The 20,717-nt window shown below is 37.1% G+C and overlaps 1 protein-coding gene and 1 long non-coding RNA gene across 5 annotated transcripts in view; one reads left to right on the forward strand and one right to left on the reverse strand.

Annotated features, from left to right (window-relative positions):
• Window positions 1-162: 162 nt before the first annotated feature.
• LOC129922833 (uncharacterized) lies at window positions 163-11,401 on the forward strand. The gene is made up of 3 exons (XR_008774737.1): window positions 163-240; window positions 9,925-9,998; window positions 11,215-11,401. It is a non-coding gene; the product is annotated as an uncharacterized LOC129922833 (long non-coding RNA).
• Window positions 5,692-20,717, reverse strand: part of LOC106080308 (uncharacterized) — a 31,723-nt gene continuing 16,697 nt past the window's right edge. For 3 of the 4 annotated variants that reach the window (XM_056010460.1, XM_056010458.1, XM_056010459.1), the window contains exons 5-10: window positions 19,215-19,338; window positions 18,530-18,607; window positions 12,890-13,000; window positions 12,559-12,614; window positions 11,398-11,577; window positions 5,692-7,739 (exon numbers count right to left, since the gene is read on the reverse strand). In XM_056010460.1, coding sequence (XP_055866435.1) covers window positions 7,596-7,739; window positions 11,398-11,577; window positions 12,559-12,614; window positions 12,890-13,000; window positions 18,530-18,607; window positions 19,215-19,338 — 693 coding nt within the window. In that variant the 3' untranslated portion in view covers window positions 5,692-7,595. Of the gene's footprint in view, window positions 7,740-8,323; window positions 8,742-11,397; window positions 11,578-12,558; window positions 12,615-12,889; window positions 13,001-18,529; window positions 18,608-19,214; window positions 19,339-20,717 lie in introns of all 4 variants that reach the window. The other variant, XR_008774736.1, reaches the window with a different exon arrangement.

Genomic DNA, 20,717 nt, shown 5'->3' on the forward strand with positions numbered 1-20,717 from the left:
TATTTTAATTTAGAGCTACTGTATGTGTATGTACTTTCTATAAGCAGTAACACAAATCAACACAAATCTGAGTAATATTCACTAGTTTCCAAAACACTGAAGGATTACTAGGAAACAAGATTTACAAAATTTCCCATGGAAAAACCAAGGCTAAAAATAGACAATGTCATAAAAGGGAGGAAACTTAAAAATAAAAATGGCGTATACGCCATGCTATGGAATGTAAAATAAATGTTAACGGTAAGATTTGATTGCAAAAATCTAATAGATACTGCAAGGCGTTTTATGGCAAAGTAGGAAAGAGCTTTACTATTTCCTTCGTAGACTTACTTTGCATAGTTAGGCATCATTACGTTGTTTTTTTTCTAAAGCATTATAATGGACTGAATTAGACTAGTTGTCAATCGATACATTGCAGGAGTTATCCTTGTTTAGTTCTGTGTACATTTCAACTTATTTGCCCTCAAAATGGCGACTCCTCAGCAGAACCTGTTATTGATCCATCCCACCGTAAAAGCATCCGACTTGTTCCTGCAGGGTACTACGATAAGGGCACAGTTTTTGTTCCACAATTTCTCATACACGTAAATAGTAACGGAGAAGACATTTAACATCGAATAACTGCTGCAACCAAATAAGCAGTGGACGGGGTCATCCTGAGGCGCGTTCTGCAGGTTGTGCTCACACTGTGCACTTGTAAAGTATGAAATTACAACTGTTACCCAATGTGTGTCTTCGGCTAGGTATCGATTTTATATAATATGATGCAATGATTTGGGCGCATTCTTTTACAATGCACAGTTATCCTGGTATAGAAAAGGAACCCGTCAGACAGAACAGTGTTCTCATTCAGGCCGGTGAGAGGGAGCTCTTGTTCACTTTTGCTGACCTAGAGTTCCAAGAGCCGAAAGCTCAACTCTATCTGACAGTTTAAGAAGAAGAAGAAAAAGAAGAACAATGTTAACTTAGCTTATATTATTTTAGATCAGGGTTCTAAAACACGCGGCCGGCGTGCCGCATGTGGCCAGCGAAAATATTTTGTGCGGCCCGCGGCCATGTCCGCGAATTAAAAAAAAAACAACATAAAATTGACAATGACCACATATAAGCCGTGAAATGATTTACAACTGGACAACGTGCGCGACGTGTTTCAAGAACTGTATATATACATTCGATATATGAGAATAAAATAAGACTGTTTCTCAATCTTCGGCGAAAAAAAAACAAAAAAAAAAAACAGTTGAGGCCTTTCTCTTGCAAGCTTGGGGGTTTGGGAGAGCGCTGTAAGCTTTCTCGGTGGGGTTCGGGGGAAGCCCCGACATACAAATGCGTTTTCTTGCATTTTTCACTGCAGAAACACATTCTCCTGACTTCTACAGCTCATTATTTATCAGTGGGGTTCGGGGCTTCGCCCCGACGCCAAAAGCGTTTTCTTGCATTTTTCACTGCAGAAACGCATTCTCCTGACATCTACAGCTCATTATTTATCAGTGGGGTACGGGGCGAAGCCCCGACGCCAAACGCGTTTTCTTGCATTTTTCACGGCTGAAACGCATTCTCCTGACATCTACAGCTCATTATTTATTAGTGGGGTTCTGGGCGAAGCCTCGACGCTAAAAGCGTTTTTTGGCATTCTCTTGACCTACAGCTCATTATTCATTCTATTATTAAGGACCTTTTGAAAAATGTGGAAAAATATTCTAATATGAATTTTAGTCCCTTAATGCATTGCAAATAAAACCGATTTGTTCTTTGAAAAGATATGATACCCCACTTATTTAGATTAAGGCTTTGAGGATCGCCGCCGAAAAAAAAATATTCGATTAATAATATTCATAGACTATATGATAATATTCAATAAAATTCAAGCATAAATTGTGAGTTATAGTCCTAAATTTATTTAACTAGAAAAATATGAGATAGAGTAAGGTTGGAAAAAATCGACTAGGAAAAGATTATCTGGCTTTTGAACTCATCTCAACCGTGAATTATAACTTTTCCAAAGCAAAGTCTTTCTTAAAATAGTTATGATAAATTCATGTGAAATTACACAAAATCTGTCTGGAAAGGGGAAGGGCGGTAAAATAAAAACAATTAATCCTCGCTCCTTTTTATAATTTCTGCTAATGAATGCATTTTGCATTATAGAATATGGGTTGGGCGACTCGATATAAGAATTTACTTTATAGCATATATAAATTATATTAGTGACAGATTTTTTTTAATTTTGTAATTTCTTACTATAATACAAAAAGAACAAGTATTGGTTTGTCCGATGGGGGCATTGTGGTTGCATGTATTGCACTTCCACCTGTTTATATTATATAGATATACGACAAATTTTGTTCACATACTATGATTTCTCCACACAAAGGGTTTAGATGGGAAGGGCAGTAGAGGTATTCGCTCCTCCCCTTCCAACCGGCCAACAGGTGAACGACATAATATAAAGACCGGTTAAAATACCAATAACAAGTTTTAATGATATAGATATGTAATTGATTCTGTTAGCAAGCTGTGATTTCTACAAATAAATAGGACCGCCCCCCCCCACTCGAAAGCTTATGGTGGGGAGGGGGGGCGGATTGATGCCATCGCCCACTCCCGTCCCTACCAAATCGGCCAAAATACTAGAAGTGGGGGGGGGCGAAATAATCTAAAAATAGATTGAAATATAAATAATTAGTATATATTATTAACATAAGTAATAAATTCGTATACAAATTGTGTGAATTCCATACTATACCTTTGGGGGGGGGGGGGGTTCGGCCGAGTGGGGGGAGGGGGCGATCGCCCCTACCGCCTCCCCCCCCCCCCTGGATCCGCCAGTGCTCTGAAGTGTTCCTTATGATGGTCAAGTTGGTTTTGGATTATGCCATTAATGTGACTTTTGATGTGCATTTGAGCGGCCACTATGTTAAGTTGGAAAGACTGTAACATCAGGGAAACTGGTTCAAGATCAGTTAAATACTTGACGACAATGAAAAGACAAATCATAAACACAAGTGGAGGAGACATTTACTACACATGTCCAGTTTATCTGGTTTCACTTGCAGCCGTTATATTAAGATCCGCCAAACAGTCAAAGATATCTAAGTTGAGACTTAAAGCTCGACTGGATTTGTATTTTTCAGCTCATTGTTTCTCACAAAAAAGAGGTAAATATTTAGCACCAACGCCATCGCTAGGGACAGTTAATGAAAAAAAGAAGGCTAGCCATCACGGGGCAGCCTTGGTCGAGTAGTTTGCCCATGTTCAGACTTTACAATGACGTTAGAAACATGAAGCGTGTCTCTCTGAACCACAAGGAACTAAACCAATGAAGTCGAATACAATCGCAATCAACAAATCGAACACCCAAAGGTATCTGCTCAGTGCCTGGGTTATCTGCAGTTTCATCCCTAAAATACTCAGCAAATGTAGTTAATTCATGATGCTGCAGCTCGTTTTTTTTTTTTTTTGGCTCTTGCTGCTGCCAGTGCTCTGTTGATCCAAGTCAACGTTTTGACTCGAACGATGGGCATGTGGTGGGCATGTGAAGAACTTTCTTGTATCTCTTCTATTGTAAACTGGTGGACGTGTTTAAAGTGCCGTTTTATCGAACGCTGACACCGACCGCAACTCCGAAAGACTCTGTTCTTTTCTTCAAAGAAAATATAACATTTATCACATCGAAAGATAATTGGAAAAACAAAATTTTCTAGACCTTAACTAAATTTTATTTTTAAAAAAGTAATTGTGGCATTTTACGTCTCGAGACGATTTTTCCCTCTGCAACTTCTTTCAACCTTCTTTCTACTATTATTGTGCATGGCATCTGAGATCCAGGACCTTTCCTTTAATGCTCGCTCTTCATATGGATGTATCCAGTGCCACTTTTTCCCAACTGTTAGTGTCGATTTTGATGAGGTTTAGGTCGCTTTAGCATACATCAGTATACCTTAGCAGTGGGCGACCAGCGGATCTCCTGCCTTCTGTTAATAAGTAAATCTATATGCAAAGGAAAACAAATCGTCTCGACTAACTTGCTATAGAATATGTAACACCCTTTATAGAGTAAGGAACATAATGCAAGCCTAGAATAAATCGTACACGGTCGGACATGAACTACAGATTTCCCTTTTCTAGTTACGATGATAACATATCTTTACAACTGTACTTCAATGGAAGCACTACTTGTTAAGTTACTATACTTTTAAATATTCCAATGATATGTCTTTAGATCTAGATTTAGAAGACGATGTACACAATTTTCCTGAACATTAATTTATTAAACTCTTGAATCAATAATGCATGGGCATCTGCAGGAGGGGGGGTACATGGTGGTGCGTTTGCACCCCCCCCCCTGGATTTTGACTAAATCTACATCTACGTAATAAAAAAAAAAAAGATTTATAAAATATAAACAAAATGGCTAAAATGTGGTCACTCAGAATTAGGAGGCGTACATGTACGTACATGGTTGGCCATCCAATTCATACGCCTAAGTTAATCTACTTATTTCTACTACTACATTAGCCAGTGGAAGCACGACTTGTTCAGTTGCTACTTAGAAGTTAATTGATTTGATGGTACGAATAAATGGCTAGAATTTGGCTAATCAGAATCCAGGGGCGTGCAAGTGCACCCCTGCGGGCGCCAATGAGTGTGTCTCAGGGATGACTGTCATTTGATTGTTATGACCTGTATCTTTCCTACTAAATTTTGTAAGCCATTATTTTGTTATTGAGATGAGGCAGTAGAATACCTCAGTGATGGCGGACAGACAGAAAGAGTTAATATAAGCATTGTAAAAAAAATGTATAATAAGGCTTGTCTTCGAGTCCGAAGAAATGCAGTATTTCCGTGGCTACGTAGCCCCAGCTGTGACCTACATATTTTACCACAGATACCGCAGGAATAATCATTGTCCGCCGGTGTTCGATAGTAAATAATTAAAAATATAAAATGATTATTAAATATATTAAGATTTGCGTAGTGAGGCCTGCAGATCGTTACGTGACATTTCCCTGGATCGGCTGACGGAGGTCAGCATATACAATGGCAGACAAAGCTTGAATATGACTCCTTTTTAGTATCACTTGCTACTTCACGTCACTACATAAAATTGTTGCAGGATTTTTTGCAAATGGTGAGCATATTTTAACATTTGAATCATAGTCGTAGCTTCAACTTTTTAATTTCTTTCTTGTTACAGAGAATATTGAAGAAAAGAACTGATTCCCACCCCCCTCCCCATGTCCCTATGTAGTAAACAATCTGGCGTCTTTTCTGCACCTGACTTCTGTTACCTGTTCACTAAGTAATTGTTAACAATCCTCGATGAATCCTATTTTTGTGTTTTGATGTATGAGCGCAGGTCTTTAGTCTACAATAATGTGAATTAATAATCAGCCTACACTTTGTTGTCAATTCATCATGTGTCAAACCACCAGTAGGGTTGAGGAAAAGAGACAACACTGTCATATCATTATCAAGTCCTCGAATGTTCCTCCTGATATTTAGAGAAACTAAAGCTAAGGACTGCGAGTTCTTCAGAACCCGAGGGCTTTCCAAGTGCTAGTGCAAATTATTTCGCTATATTAATTAAATGTGTGTGTATATATATATATGCATTTTTTCCTTGTTTCTACTATTTCTGTAGGTGTTATAGTAGTTGCCGAATCACTCCAAAAAAAAAAAAACAACAACTAAAAGTGCCAAAATCAATTAAATGGTTCACTTTCTACATAATCAATAATATAAATCATCTGTATTAACCATAAATAGCTAATTCATTAACAAATTAATCTGTAACCACATCAGCTTTTATTTGAAATTACAATGTAGAAATAAGCTAATTTCCGATATTAAAAAGGCAACGTATGTTTTGGTTGCTTGATTCAGTCGATAAAATAAAGATGTAAAACATTATCTCCCTGCTCGCGATTTATATAAGCGTGACCTCATACGTAGATAGCTATGACATAACCACCGAACACTTTATCCCTGTATGTGATCTTTACAATCTCTTTAATATTTCACCAACAGAAGGCAACATATCATTTCGATAATGTCAAAGCCAGACAACACAATGTGTCTCTATGGACCATTTCAAAGACGACTCAAATAGTTCTCATTATATCTAGTTTGATAGACCAATATATAAAACATTGATATACGTTATAACGTTCAGTCTAGATAAATTAATGAGTGATGTGTAATATAGAGACATTAAGAGAAGTGAAATAAATTTTAACAAAATATATACTATTTATGTATAACTTAATCATATTTTATACTGTTGTTTAATTCCTTTCACACTTCACATGTATATAAAATGTTTAAAAAATGCAATAAAAAAGCTCCACAAAAAAGGCAGAAAGGCCGAAAAAGAGGTAAAGAAGGAAAGCCCCAAAAAGAGGCAATGATAAGAGGCCTTGAGCCCAAGGAACCCATAATGAAAAAGCTTAGTGAAAAGCACAAATGCAGAGGTTTTCTGGAAGAAAAAGTGTGCAACAAAGAGTATTTCACAGAGAATCAAATAAAGAAACAGAAAAATAAAGGAGTGAGACAGAAATAAATGACAAGGGAGTGAAGAAGAAAAAAGGAGATAAAAAAATGTGGGACTGAGAAAGAGAAAATGACTAAATGGAGATATATAATAAAGTGCGTGTGTATGTGAGGAGAAGAGGGAAAAAGAGATGAAGAGAAAGAAAGACAGATAGAGAGAAAGAAGAGATACAAAAAAAGAAAAATCTGAGGGAAAGCTTAGTAAACAGAACCAAAATGAGCGTGAGAAAGATACTTTTGTGTATTAAATTAGCAAACTTTTTATCTCATGGAAATCATTAAAAGAAAAATACAATATATATATATAGCAAATATCAGCAGTTTAATCAATCAACTTTGCCATTCCCTGCTGGTATGGTAATACTTCACTGGCACAAGACATAGGCTAAATAGACTAATTAAAAAAGGATCTTACAGCACTCAAATACAGCTACCATTTCTTGAAGAGCTTTTTCAAGAAAGATGCATTTCCAAAACACTCACGATTCTTTAGGACAACCTGCACCCATTAAACCAGTTACATAAAATCTGAAAGAAGTGGTCGTCTCCTTTCCATTAGGACTGAAACCGACAGAATTAAAAACTCCTTTATCCCACTATCGTTCAGAGTGTTACAAGATCAGATGTCGTCATCGAGAAGTTCATAGAAGTCAAAGTCATATAGGGCCTAGCGCTGGTTGTGAATGTGTTTCGTGTGTGAATGTCGTTCGAATTTTTCATCTATCTTGTTTTTGTACAGTAGCTACGCTGAGGTTGTCAATTGTAGTCAAACTGAATTTCCATTTTATTGGATCAATAAAAATTATCTTATCTTATCTCTTATCTTATATTATTTATAACAAATATACAAATATAAACAAGATAGATACATTATAATTTCACATTATATATACATTAAAAGGCATTGTATTTGTTCGCTTGGTTAATATTAAGAAGAAAACAAACTGTAAACAATATTTACAATTTTCGCCATAATTATATATTTAAAAGTTACAAAGACTAGAAATAGTAGAATTATATAATGTTCACTATTGTAAGTTCCGTTATTTAGGTTTATGTACCGTTGCATACACAACTTCGTTTTCTTCGGTGTCAGGTTTATTCACTATAGTCAGATTGACAGATTGTTGTGCATGATTTACTGTGACATACACCAGACCTTCATCATTGAGATATCTGCCTTCATCCTGAAAATGTTTTAATACCTGTAAATTATTTACACCGATTTATACCTGTTACGTTTTAATATAATAAATCAATAGGCTTGTTATCAGATGTTCCAGAAGTCTCAGGCTCAACCCGTAAAGTATTTCTTAGAATAAGCGAGGCTCGAACTCTAAAAAGATATGAAGATGCGCAAAAGGCAGATGGGCTTAGCAAACCGTCTTAAAAACTTTCAGATAACATAAATGAAATAAGCAAATACAAGCAAAATATTAAAAAAATCATTATTTTGAAAAACAAAGCTTATCTAAAGGAGAAGAACTCAGACCTTAAAACTATATCTACCTGTATTGTACAAGTTATTTTCTTATTCGATATTAAACAAAATAGTTAATTATTAATAAATAATTGACTAATTTGTTATTTTTTTATATAAATATTTACTTATATACATATATTTTTAAAGTATCTAGTTGATCGGAGAAAGCGTGAGGGAGAAACAGTGGTAACAATTATTTATAGGGGACTAACCCTTACAAATTCAGCATTGTCATATTATACCGAAGGTTACTATTTCTTTTTAAATTCAAACAAAATAATTAATTACCAGTAATTGATTGACTAATTGCTTCCTTGTTTTTCTATAATTCATGTCTTGTCTATGTCAGTGAATATAATTGTGCGAAGTTTCAACTTGACCCAAGAATTGGTTTGGAAGAAAAAAACATGCAGAAAGACAGATAGACAAAAAGAGTGAGTTGTTATAAGCATTCTAAAAATATATAATAGAGCTTTTTCTTCGAGTCTGAAGATTAATGAGGAATGCAATATTTCCCGTGGATAAGAAGCCCCAGCTGTGACCTAAATATTTTGCCACACATAGACCAGGCATAACGATTGTCCGCCGGTGGTCGATTTAGATTTTCTATTCGCCGTCAACGTGTGCTCTCGGAAAGGATTTTCTTTTGGTCTCAAATGTGTATCCTGTGGGCTATGTAAGTGAAGTTCATCAGTCTGGTCTCGTTCTGAAACCGCAGGGATATGTATATATATACATTTATTTATCTTTTATTTTTTCAAAGATATCTATACATCTATTTATAAATATAAAAAAAAAGTAAAGTTTTCCTTTCAGAACTTGTGGTCTTTAGAGCAGAAGATGTAAAGGTCATCTGTTTCTTTGACCTACGGTTAAAGATGGTATCATGTGGCCAGCACAACGACCAACAGCCTTTACTTTTCCCTAACTAATGTCAAGTACCCATTTAGAGCTGGGTAGACTCAAAGATCCCGAATTTAAATATCCCTGTCTTTATCAGGATTCATCAGGATTCGAACCCTGAACCCCCGGTTCAGAAGCCAAGCGCTTCCTATATATATATATAGACATAAATTACGCGCGGCCCTCGGGTCTTTATTTGTGTATCACTGTCGATATAGTCACTGAGAATGGAATGATGCTCTAATTGCAATGCGATACTGATATTTTAATGTACCAAAGATGATTACACAAAATACTTTCTGTTCATCTAAGGAACAAGAACGCAATGGAAGCTGCGGCAATTAGGGAAAAATTAGAAACTTTCGATACTGTTGTTCTGTAAAAGTTTTGAGCGCCATCAACGTTGTTTCCAAAATTGTTGCAACGTAAGCATCAAGATCAACACAAAACTGTGAATCAACTGGAGAAGATGTAGACTGAAGTAAAGTACAATATTTGAGAAATGACTTTGAGAGTGTGAACATGATGCAGCCTGTAGTAGATCTTGGGGTGTTGATCCTTTTTTTTTTGTTTCATATGATTGAGGAAAGTTTAAATCCAATTTGATGAGACTACAACCGACTACTGTAAACTTGTAAAGAGAAAATTTAAAGATGCAGAGAAGACTTTCAAAAATCAATGTATTTTACCGAACTATCGATGCCATTGATTCTCAATTACTTGATATTGTCAATATTTTTAAGACGTTCCTTTAAGTCATTTCCTTTTAATTGCAAACGATGATGCCTTCATGCGTCTTGTCTTATCTGACCCAAATGAAATTGACATAGAATATTATTTTGAGATGTAATCCTTGAAAGAAGCCTTCTATAAACACATAACGTCTGTGTTTGTGTTCAGTACTAGATATTTCATAAACTAGCCTACATTTTATCGTAAAGTTTTCTATTGTCAAAGCATACATGCTATTTCTTACTTTTTCACAGATTGCTCAGCTGAGCGACTAATAAAAAATGATTGAAGAATTTCTACGACACATAGCATGTTGGACTCACTTTGTGTGAGTGTTATTTTTTTTTCTTTAATCGAAAAACTGTCGTGTTTTTAATTCTGTTCAGAAGTTGTAAAAACATTGCAATCAAAGACACCATTTTTGAATCCTAACTGAATAAACTTAAGGACATTATTACTTATAAAAAGGTACAATACTTGCACTGGAATGTCGTTTTCTAAATACAGATTACTCGATTTTTTTTTATCACACACTAAATTAGTCTTATTGAGGGAGGGGGGGGTCGACCTAAATATTATTGAACCCGGGCCCGCGGCTACCTTGCTACGCCACTGGTGTTATGATGTATAAAGAAAAACTGTCATAGAATCATGTATGGCTGCCTGATCGTGCGGTTTGCGAGCTGGACTGTCGTTCGGATTTATCGATGGTCTCGGGTTCAAACCCTGCTCGCTCCCATCCCCCGTCGTCCAACTCTAAAGGAACATCCGAAACATGTAAACATTTTACAAACAAAACAAGATCTACAAATCAAATAAGAACATAACATTAAAATGCTCATTAACCTTGGTTAGGCCAATAATAGAAAATGCTTTCTTAGTTTTGGACCCCTGAACTCAAAAAAACATTAAGAAACTGGAACAGACAAAAAATAAAGCAGTGAGATTCATAACAAACGAATAATTACATTTGGCTAGAGTAACAACTTTAGTAAAATCACTAAATTTAGAGTTAACATTCCTTGTTCTATATGCTATGACACATTTTATACAAAGGCTTCTTCTTCCCTAGTGCTATCAGAGTATGGAATTGGTTGCATTAGCCTGCCAGAAAAAACAATGGTATGGAAGAATATACGTCATTGATTAACATGCATGATTAGATTGACCTAAGAACACGCGTAGGACGTAATCGTCTTCTTTTTTGAAGTAACGTCTGTATTTTATAAGATAAGTGCTAGACACTTAGTTTAGTTAGAGACGCACTGTAGTCGACCTACTTCGAACGCAGCATTTTAGTGACGACATAGGTAATGGGTTAGAGATTATTGACGTAGAATTTTAAGACAGTTACCGCTAGGCTGTTGAAGGGATAACATCATATTTAGTGACTGACTAGACTGTGTCCCATTCTGTATTAAAGTTCTTTATTCTACTTCACCACGAGTAAACTTAGTCACTGTGTATTGTTCCTTCTTATATATATTTTTTAAAAGAATTTATATATTTTTCTTGTGAAAAAAATGTTTTGGATCTTCCTTTAGAAATGAAGATTCTGCTGCAGAAGATCTTAACCGGTCATGGAGGGCTTCGAACTCGGAATAACCATGACTACAGCCGGAAACGGATATAAGACCAGCTAGTTAAAATGTTATACGGAAATACTATAACATAGGATTATTATTTTAGAAGTATTGTATTTTTTAAAAATCTTTCTTTTCACTTACTATCTTGTTGGTCTCCTGACTGGAAGGAACGCGTTTAACGTTAGTGTTGTGGGGTATTTCTGGAAGAATAAGATTTGTAACCAGTTCCGTGGTTGATGTGTCCTTTTGTTTTATTTCAATGGTACTTAGATGATTTTTTATGCTGTCGTAGGTACCGGTACCAACTTCATCCTCATTAGACTGAAACAAGTAATGAATAAAAATAATTAAAGAAACCAATTTCTCATTTCTGAAGCTGTTGGTGGTCTATAATTTCTAATTCTTTTTAAATCTTGTAAAGTAAAGTCCTTTTCTATACATTGCGATTTATAGGGTAGATAATGTTAGGGTCATCTGTTTCTTTGACCAACATTTTACTAGCAGGGTGTCATATGGCCAGAACAACGACTAACCATTTTTACTTTTCTCTAACTTAAATCAGGTGTCCATTAGGGTTGGGTGGATTTGGATAAAATTAAAAATCAAAGTATTCACCGAGATTCGAACCCTGACCCCAGGTTCGGAAGCTAAATCCATTTATTTCTTTTAGTGAGTTTACCAAAATCAAGCTCTTCTATAGACAGTCTAGGTTATAATTTCTACATAAGACGGTGTACAAAATGTTCATTTACGTATATGTATTAATTCAAAGACGTAACTTCAAAGGATAACGTTACATTCTTTTTATTTTTACTATTAATTCAAATCCTTATTGAATACCAAGAAATATTTGAGTGAAGTTAGGGATTTCCTGCTAAAATTAAAAAAAAAAAAAAAAAAAAATTAATAAAATTACAAAAGCCAAATTCAATTTTTAGATGATGATATTTTACAAAGTTATTACGATAAAATGAGAGTTATCATTGTCTGGCAAATTATTTTTTCCCCAAAGATAAACATAAACTGTTATATTTTTTATAAAATCGTTTCATCCGTTTTCAGAGTACCCGTCCAGTGTCAAATTTCTAGTTTAAAGGAGAAATAATAAAAGATAAAATTGAAATAAAGTAAATTAAAATTATTTTTAAAAAAATTTAGATTTACTTTACGAGATATGTTGATGTACATGATCTAAACAGTGTTATATATATATATATATATATATATATATATATATATATATATATATATATATATATATATATATATATATATATATATATATATATATTCATTTCTTACCATCTCTGTAACATGCATTGTAAATCTTGATTCCTTTTTACGTTTTTTCTGATTAGCTTAGGAAAAAAAAGAGCCATAGCATGATATTTAAATCAATATTTTAATAGATCTATATTTGTTTGTCTTTCTAAAAATTAAAGCATATCTTGTTTGTACTTTCTATTTTTGATTCTATTTGTAATTTTATACTTTTTAATTAATTAATTTTAAAAAATAAACTTTTAATAACAATATTTTCATTGATTAAAAAAAATGTAAACATGTTTTTTTTTTTTTTTTAATGTAATGTAAAGATTAGGAATAAAAAAAAAAGAATATTTTAATGGTTTACCTTTGATTTTCAAAACAAAGATCAAAGCAATGAAGACTAATATAATTAGAATGGCTAAACTTATCGATATGGCAATTATGAACAAGTCAACTTTCTCTGGGACATGCGATCCTGAAAAAAAAATATTTTTTTCCCTTATAGATTTGTTTTCTATTTTGATACCCACTAACAACGATAACTAGCTATATTATAGTCCGAATTCCATGACAAAATAAATGTAAAATTACAATAATTTCCGCTGCTACGAAACACAATTTTAAAATAAGACTAAGTGTGAAGAAACAAGTTCCTTTAAGTTTAAAATGCCTTTTAATTGTGAAGTATTTCAACGTAACATATATACAAGGCTAACATTATATACAGCACAACTCCACCAGATGACTTCCTTCTTCTTGTTTAGGCTACACTCGTGACTTGCCGCAAGTCCCTTAACTCGCAGGTACCCAACACTTGACCGTGTCTCACAGTTGACCACACATAGTAACTGTTTTGCAACACTATGTAACAACTAATATTCAAAAATATATTAGACAATGCAATTTCAGTCTTAGGACTAAAAATAAACCTCACAAACATCTACGACCCCTTTCATGAAAGGCATTAAATAATGTTCCATGTCATTTCATTCCCGTTCACCTCATCCGCGGTCATTTCCTCCCCAGTCATCTCCCGGTCATTTCCTCCCCAGTCATGTCCCGGTCATTTCCTCCCCAGTCATCTCCCGGTCATTTCCTCCCTAGTCATCTACCGGTCATTTCCTCCCCAGTCATCTCCCGGTCATTTCCTCCCTAGTCATCTACCGGTCATTTCCTCCCCAGTCATGTCCCGGTCATTTCCTCCCTAGTCATCTACCGGCCATTTCCTCCCCAGTCATGTCCCGGTCATTTCCTCCCTAGTCATCTACCGGTCATTTCCTCCCTACTCATCTACCGGTCATTTCCTCTCCAGTCTGTGACGATCCGTTTTAGCTCACTCAAGGTATCACTCGGGTCTAAGCATTTAATTAATTTATTTGCACCTTAGTAATCATCGATTTTACTAATTTAGCGATCAAGAGCTAAAAACACAGCCACCACCCCTCCAATCCAACCCCACCCCCTTTGGCATCGATGTCACATTTTACTATCCCCACCTTGGCGCGTGCCACACTAGACTCTTGACAAGAGTATGCTCCCCTTTTCCTATCCCTTGGTGGTGAGCGGCTGGTCACTTCAAAGGGCCCATTCAACTCGACAGCTCGGGCGGCGGTCTCCCCGATCGTCTAGCGCAAAGCCAATATCAAGGTGTAATCTAACTTGACCTTGGCACCTCCGATCACCCCCCTCTCTTTGTTCTCTGACCACCTGGGCTGATTTCCTGGACTTTCAACTCGCGCCTTCGCGCAATGTCTATCTCCCGGAAACGCCGTCACGGTCAAGCGAGGATCTCTTTGTCAAAGACGCCAGATAGTCTAGACCACCTTTGCACTTATCTCCCGCCACTCACCCCCCCCCCCTTTTCTATCCACGTGTATATGGACAAACTTCATCGTCCAATCTCACTCACGCTGGAGAGCCCACAGGGAGCACATCTATCTCTTGCTTGAGCTCTGGACTATTTTCATTCCATTATTTCACTTTGGATTGGTGCTTTTATCTATAGGTTACATACGCCTGAAATTTTAGCAACCTAAAGCTAATAACAGATTTGCTGGCACCAGATATGTAGACATCAGTCCTACTCATCCTTCAAGAGTCCAAGTAACAACGCTAGCCACAGACTCGTCACTGGCTTGACTGATTGGTAGACGCAGCTTAGCTCTGCAACCATACAAGTTGGACTGAAAACCGGAGCCTGGATCCACTACACCAGCCCACCAGCAGACAGCATCAGTACTAGCCACACCCGTCTCATCACTGCAGCACCGGACCTAAAGCTAAGCAAGCAGCCTAATGACACTCAGACCACTTGGTTCTCAAATTTAGTGATGATAGACCTATACGCTAGATCCCATCCTAGCAACTGTACAGCATTCTACCTTTTAATTATCCTTTGTATTGTTACGTATTTCTGAATCTTCTGGCTAAATGTATTAGTAGGCACACAAATAAAAACACAGCAAAGAACTTGACGACTTAACTTTCAGCTTCATATAACTTTATTGACTATTAACTCTAACAACTTGTTGCTGTAACATGTAGCGTAGAAGACTGTACAATATCTGTCAGTTTACAGTTAGCTATACTTCGTTGCAATTAATCTCTTCTCAACTTGCATCGAGCCGTATTCCACAGAACAGACCAACGACACACTTCCCAGTGTCGCTCCAGGTCTCCCAAAGCTGAACCAAGTCGTACTCAAGTCTACCGAATCAGAGCCGCACACGTCTTACATCGACTGTATCGACTGTAACGGCTCAAGTCCAATGTAGTTCGCTGTATAGACTTTAACGACAGTAGTCCACTCCAGTTAACTCTACCCTAGTTAACTTGCATCGAGTCGTACACATTTCTCTTCTACTGTCTCGCACAGTAGACAACAGTACCGACGACTCACTCACGACTGAATTTCATATTAACTCTCTGGCTTATATAGAGTCCCTAATCGCTCCTTCAAAGTTGCACAATTACTGCTAGTATCACCTGGAACAACAAATGAGGAAACATCACATCCTGTCGTTGTTTATACATGTCGATTCCAGAGAACACCTGCAGTGTCATCTCGCCGAGGTCACACGTAGTGACCTCTAACTGTCACTGTTCATTTGTAACACTGCCCCCTTCGTAGATCAGTTCGTCCTCTGGAACAACACGTGAGGACACGTCATATCCTGTCTTTGTTTATACGCGTAGATTCCAGAGAACACTGGCTGCTGTGTCAACTCGCTGAAGTCACACGTTGACCTCTACTTGTCACTGTTCATTTGTAATAGTATAATAAACTGTACATATTTTAGATCTAAATATAGCATTTGTTGCCTGCATTATAACGCTGTGCTTAAAGACTATATGTGCAAGTGTGGATTCTCAAACCTTAAAAATCCCCTAGACACCCAAAACGGCCAATACTTTAATCCGACTTGTCACACAGTCATGTACCGGTCAGTTCCTTCCCAGTCATGTCCCGGTTATATCCTCCCCAGTCATCACCCGGTCATTTCTTCCCCAGTCATCACCCGGTCATTTCCTCCCCAGTCATCTCCCGGCAATTTCCTCTTCAGTCATCTCCCGGTCATTTCCTCCACAGTCATCTCCCGGTCATTTCCTCCCCAGTCATCTCCCTGCCATTTCCTCTTCAGTCATCTCCCGGTCATTTCCTCACCAGTCATCTCCCGGTCGTTTCCTCCCCAGTCATCTCCCGGCCATTTCCTCCCCAGTCATCTCCCGGCCATTTCCTCTTCAGTCATCTCCCGGCCATTTCCTCCCCAGTCATCACCCGGTCATTTCTTCCCCAGTCATCACCCGGTCATTTCCTCCCCAGTCATCTCCCGGCCATTTCCTCTTCAGTCATCTCCCGGTCATTTCCTCCACAGTCATCTCCCGGTCATTTCCTCCCCAGTCATCTCCCGACCATTTCCTCCCTAGTCATCTCCCGGTCATTTCCTCCCCAGTCATCTCCCTGCCATTTCCTTTTCAGTCATCTCCCGGTCATTTCCTCCCCAGTCATCTCCCGGTCGTTTCCTCCCCAGTCATCTCCCGGCCATTTCCTCCCCAGTCATCTCCCGGCCATTTCCTCTTCAGTCATCTCCCGGCCATTTCCTCTTCAGTCATCTCCCGGTCATTTCCTCCCCAGTCATCTCCCGGTCATTTCCTCCCCAGTCATCTCCCGGTCATTTCCTCCCCAGTCATCTCCCATCCATTTCCTCTCCAGTCATCTCCCGGCCATTTCCTCTCCAGTTCTCTCCCGGTCATTTCCTCCCCAGTCATCTCCCGGCCATTTCAACTTCAGTCATCTCCCGGCCATTTCCTCTCCAGTCATCTCACGGCCATTTCCTGTCCAGTCATGTCCCGGTCATTTCCTCCCCGTCATCTCCTTTGGTGATAAGTTATCACAGGCACGATCATAATTATTCTAATCGTTCTTTTTTTATCTCTGTATCTCATTGGCACATCAAGGAATTTTTTTTAAGCTGGGGGTGGGGGTGGTGGATGATCTTTTTTTCCCACCCCACAACACGTAAGTATGTATGTATGTATGTATGTATGTATGTATGTATGTATATATGTATGTATGTATGTATGTATGTATGTATGTGTGTATGTACCTTTGTACGTATGTATGTATGTATGTATGTATGTGTGTAAGTTTGTATGTTTGCATGAATGTTTGTATGTGTTACTTACAGATAAGACATTTAATGATACAATAATAGACTCATATATGGTAGATTATGATGACTTTAATCTTGAGTTACAATTAATAATGTGTCAACAATAACTTTGATTACATTCCTCTATTTTCGGATTACATCTTCTCTCCCTTTCAACACGCATTCGCACCATTCCACATTCACACTAAGATGCGCACGTAACAGTATGTATGTATGTGTATGTGTATATGTATGAATGTGTATGTGTGTGTGTGTGTGTGCGTAATTAATCTTATGACGTTGTTTGCTTAAGAATGATATTGAAGAGGGGATTTTTAACCTCAAAACTCTCAATGTGAGGGGGATAATCTCACCACCCCCTTGGCTACGCTCATAGAATTTTGTGACTGTAGGTTGCTATAATTTTATATTGAACAGGTGGTTTTAGCGTCAAACACCGCTGGAGGCGGCTTTAAACTCAAAACCCTCTAAAGGGCGTTTTAACTTAAAGTCTCTGGAGATGGGGGGGGGGGGAGGGGAATTAAAAACCCTTCTTGGCTACGTTCATAGAATCTGGTGACTGTTGTATGCTTTAGTTTTAAATTGAAGATGGGTTTTATCGTGAAAAAACAATTTTGGAGAGGGTTATTAGCTTATAATATTTCTTGGCTACGATCATGGAATTTGGTGACTGTTGTTTACATTATTTTATTTGCTTACAGAAGAGTGGTGTTTAACCTCTCAACCTCCTGGGGGAGGATTTTACTCACCCCCCACCCCCCACCCCAAGTTGTGTTAGGGCAGGTGAAGGTTTAATATTTAAATCTAACCTAAAAACAATTAAGCAAAAAATCAGTAATAAAATTCCACAAACCGTGGGGGGGGGGGATTTTTTTGGAAGTGACGGTGGATGAAGTGACCAGGGATGAAATGACCTGTCACCTTAAAGGATATTCATTTTAGTCAGTCGGGGGGCATAAACACCACATCACAAGAGCTCATAACACAGCAAGGAAATGATCTTCCTGTTAAAGTATTAGATATTGCCAAATAAATGGAGCGGATTAAGACTTGATAAGGTCCTAAGCTTTTCGAGAGATAAGACCCCTTGTAATCAACACAGGGTTAATTTTACTTTGTTCTTTTTTTCAAAATGATTGATGAATCCAAGTATCCAACTATGTTGGGGGAGAGCACCCAAACAAAGTGTGGCCCTATGCATTAGCTTATTTTGCATGTAGGTAAACCCAGCACTACCAAATAATGATTTTGGCTAATGGTTAATATTAATTAATGGTTATTAGCCAAGAATTTGATTTTTTTCTTGGGAAAAAATACTTTATAAAAATTACCTGTAAGTATCTCAGAGGTTAACTCCAGACTAGTAGACGTTGAGAAAGTTGTTACAGTTACATCATTGGGCCCTTCTTCTGATATATGCATATATATATATTATTTAAAATGGATCTATATTTAGTATACTTTTAATTTAAGTATAAAACTAATAACAATGTTAGCATACATTCTTGATATGAAATTCTTGTTTTTTTAATAGTTTTTTTTATACTATTATTCTTTAATGAAAAAAAAAAAGCAAAATAACTTCAAGCATTTAAAATATTAATCTACTTATCACAAATATTTTCTTTGGAAATAGGAAAAAAGGGGGGGGGGAGAGAAGCATATAAGCTCGATTTTTTTAGGCACATTAAACTTTGTAAGTTATTACTGTTGCAAACAAAATAACTAATTTGTGTTATCATATACATTATATGCGCTCCTTCAAAGGACGCTTATCCACTTATCAATTTAAATGTGGCTCTTAGAGACTTGAACCTTGCTAAGTCATTAGTTTTTCGAGGCTCGTTCAAAATCAAAATAATCATTATCTCAATTACTTTTTTTAGACATTTATTTTTAAGGGGGATGGAAGTCTGAACAACAACAAAAAAAAAGCATTTAAATAATTTATATGATGAGGTAATGGTGTAAAATAAATAATAAATAAATAGTAAATATTAGCAAAATAATATTTACCTTTTTGACAAATATAAGGTCTCCTAACTGTGTGTTCATAAGACCACCGAAAAGATTGATTTGCATTTTGCTTTGTAAACATACAGTAGTAACCATCGTTAACTTGCTCGTTAGTCGTGAGAATCTATAGAAATAATATACCTATGATTTAATGAACATAAAAAAAGAAACACCAAATTGAAAAAATTACTCTGGAATCCTCGATACACTATAATGAATCTCCACCCCGGGACGAAAGCCCTCTTCCTACTATAAGGGACCATATTGAAAACATAAAAAGAAAATCTGACTACAGACCAACAGAGCTCAAGGAAATAGTGAACTGTTTTCTACAAACCAATTATCCTAGCAATCAGTGGATCAGAGTTTACACGGATGGCTCCTCCCATAAAGCACCATAGAAAATCTCCAAGCATTGATGGTTAAGGTCAATCAAACACTCCTGCTCCCTGAACTCTCTAATCTCTATTGCCGCTGGAGGGAAGCAGGTCATGTCCCACAGGTCATGTGAGACGCATATATAGTCAAACTATAAAAGAACAAGGGAGATCGGAGTGACTGCAACAATTATTGGGATATCTCTCTCTTCATGATTGTTGGCAAAATCTTTGCTAGAGTGGCACTTTAAAGGCTAATAGATTGTAGCGTCTACCCAGTGTCTCAATGTGGATTAAAGAGTGGTAGAGTGACCACCATGGTCAGCAGAAGTGGCCTTTTTAAACTCCTAAGGAAAATAGGTTGTCTTCCCAAACTATTGAAATTCTTTCAAGAAAATAAACTGTACAGTGAGTTTCAATGGTCCCCAATCTGCACCTTTTGAGGTTAGCAGTTTTGTTAAGCAGGGATGTGTACCCAAACCTATTCAGTCATATTTTTCTCCCTTTTACTGCGCTATGCTTAAAACGACATCAACGAAGGTGTATTTCTCCATACAAGATCCCCTGGAAAGACTTCAATTAACGGTTCCCGGTCACTTCATCCCCGGTCACTTCATCCCCGGTCACTTCATCCCCGGTCATTTCATCCCCGGTCATTTCATCCCCGGTCATTTCATCCCCGGTCACTTCATCCCCAGTCACTTCATCCCCAGTCACTTCGTCACCGGTCATTTCATCCCCGGTCATTTCATCCCCGGTCATTTCATCCCCCGGTCACTTCATCCCCCGGTCACTTCATCCCCCGGTCACCTCATCCTTGGTCACTTCATCCCCGTTCATTTCATCCCCAATGAAATATTTTATATATAAATATGATTATGTACAATGTTTTCTTTTTGACATTTTATGACTTGTTACTAAAGCGTTTATAGTGTTTCCTCTTTCAGTTTGCATTTCTATCGATATTTCATTTCTACATGTATATGTAAGTATGTATTTTGTTTATTGAAAATCATTTCAGATATCGAAACTGGTGGGCCTATATTTATGTGAACATAAATACCCTTCATGATGAGGTTCCTATATCATTAAAATTACTTGCTTGAGTGCTTATTGGAAATATTCT

Source organism: Biomphalaria glabrata, chromosome 14 (genome assembly GCF_947242115.1).
Source record: "Biomphalaria glabrata chromosome 14, xgBioGlab47.1, whole genome shotgun sequence".
NCBI lineage: Eukaryota > Metazoa > Mollusca > Gastropoda > Planorbidae > Biomphalaria > Biomphalaria glabrata.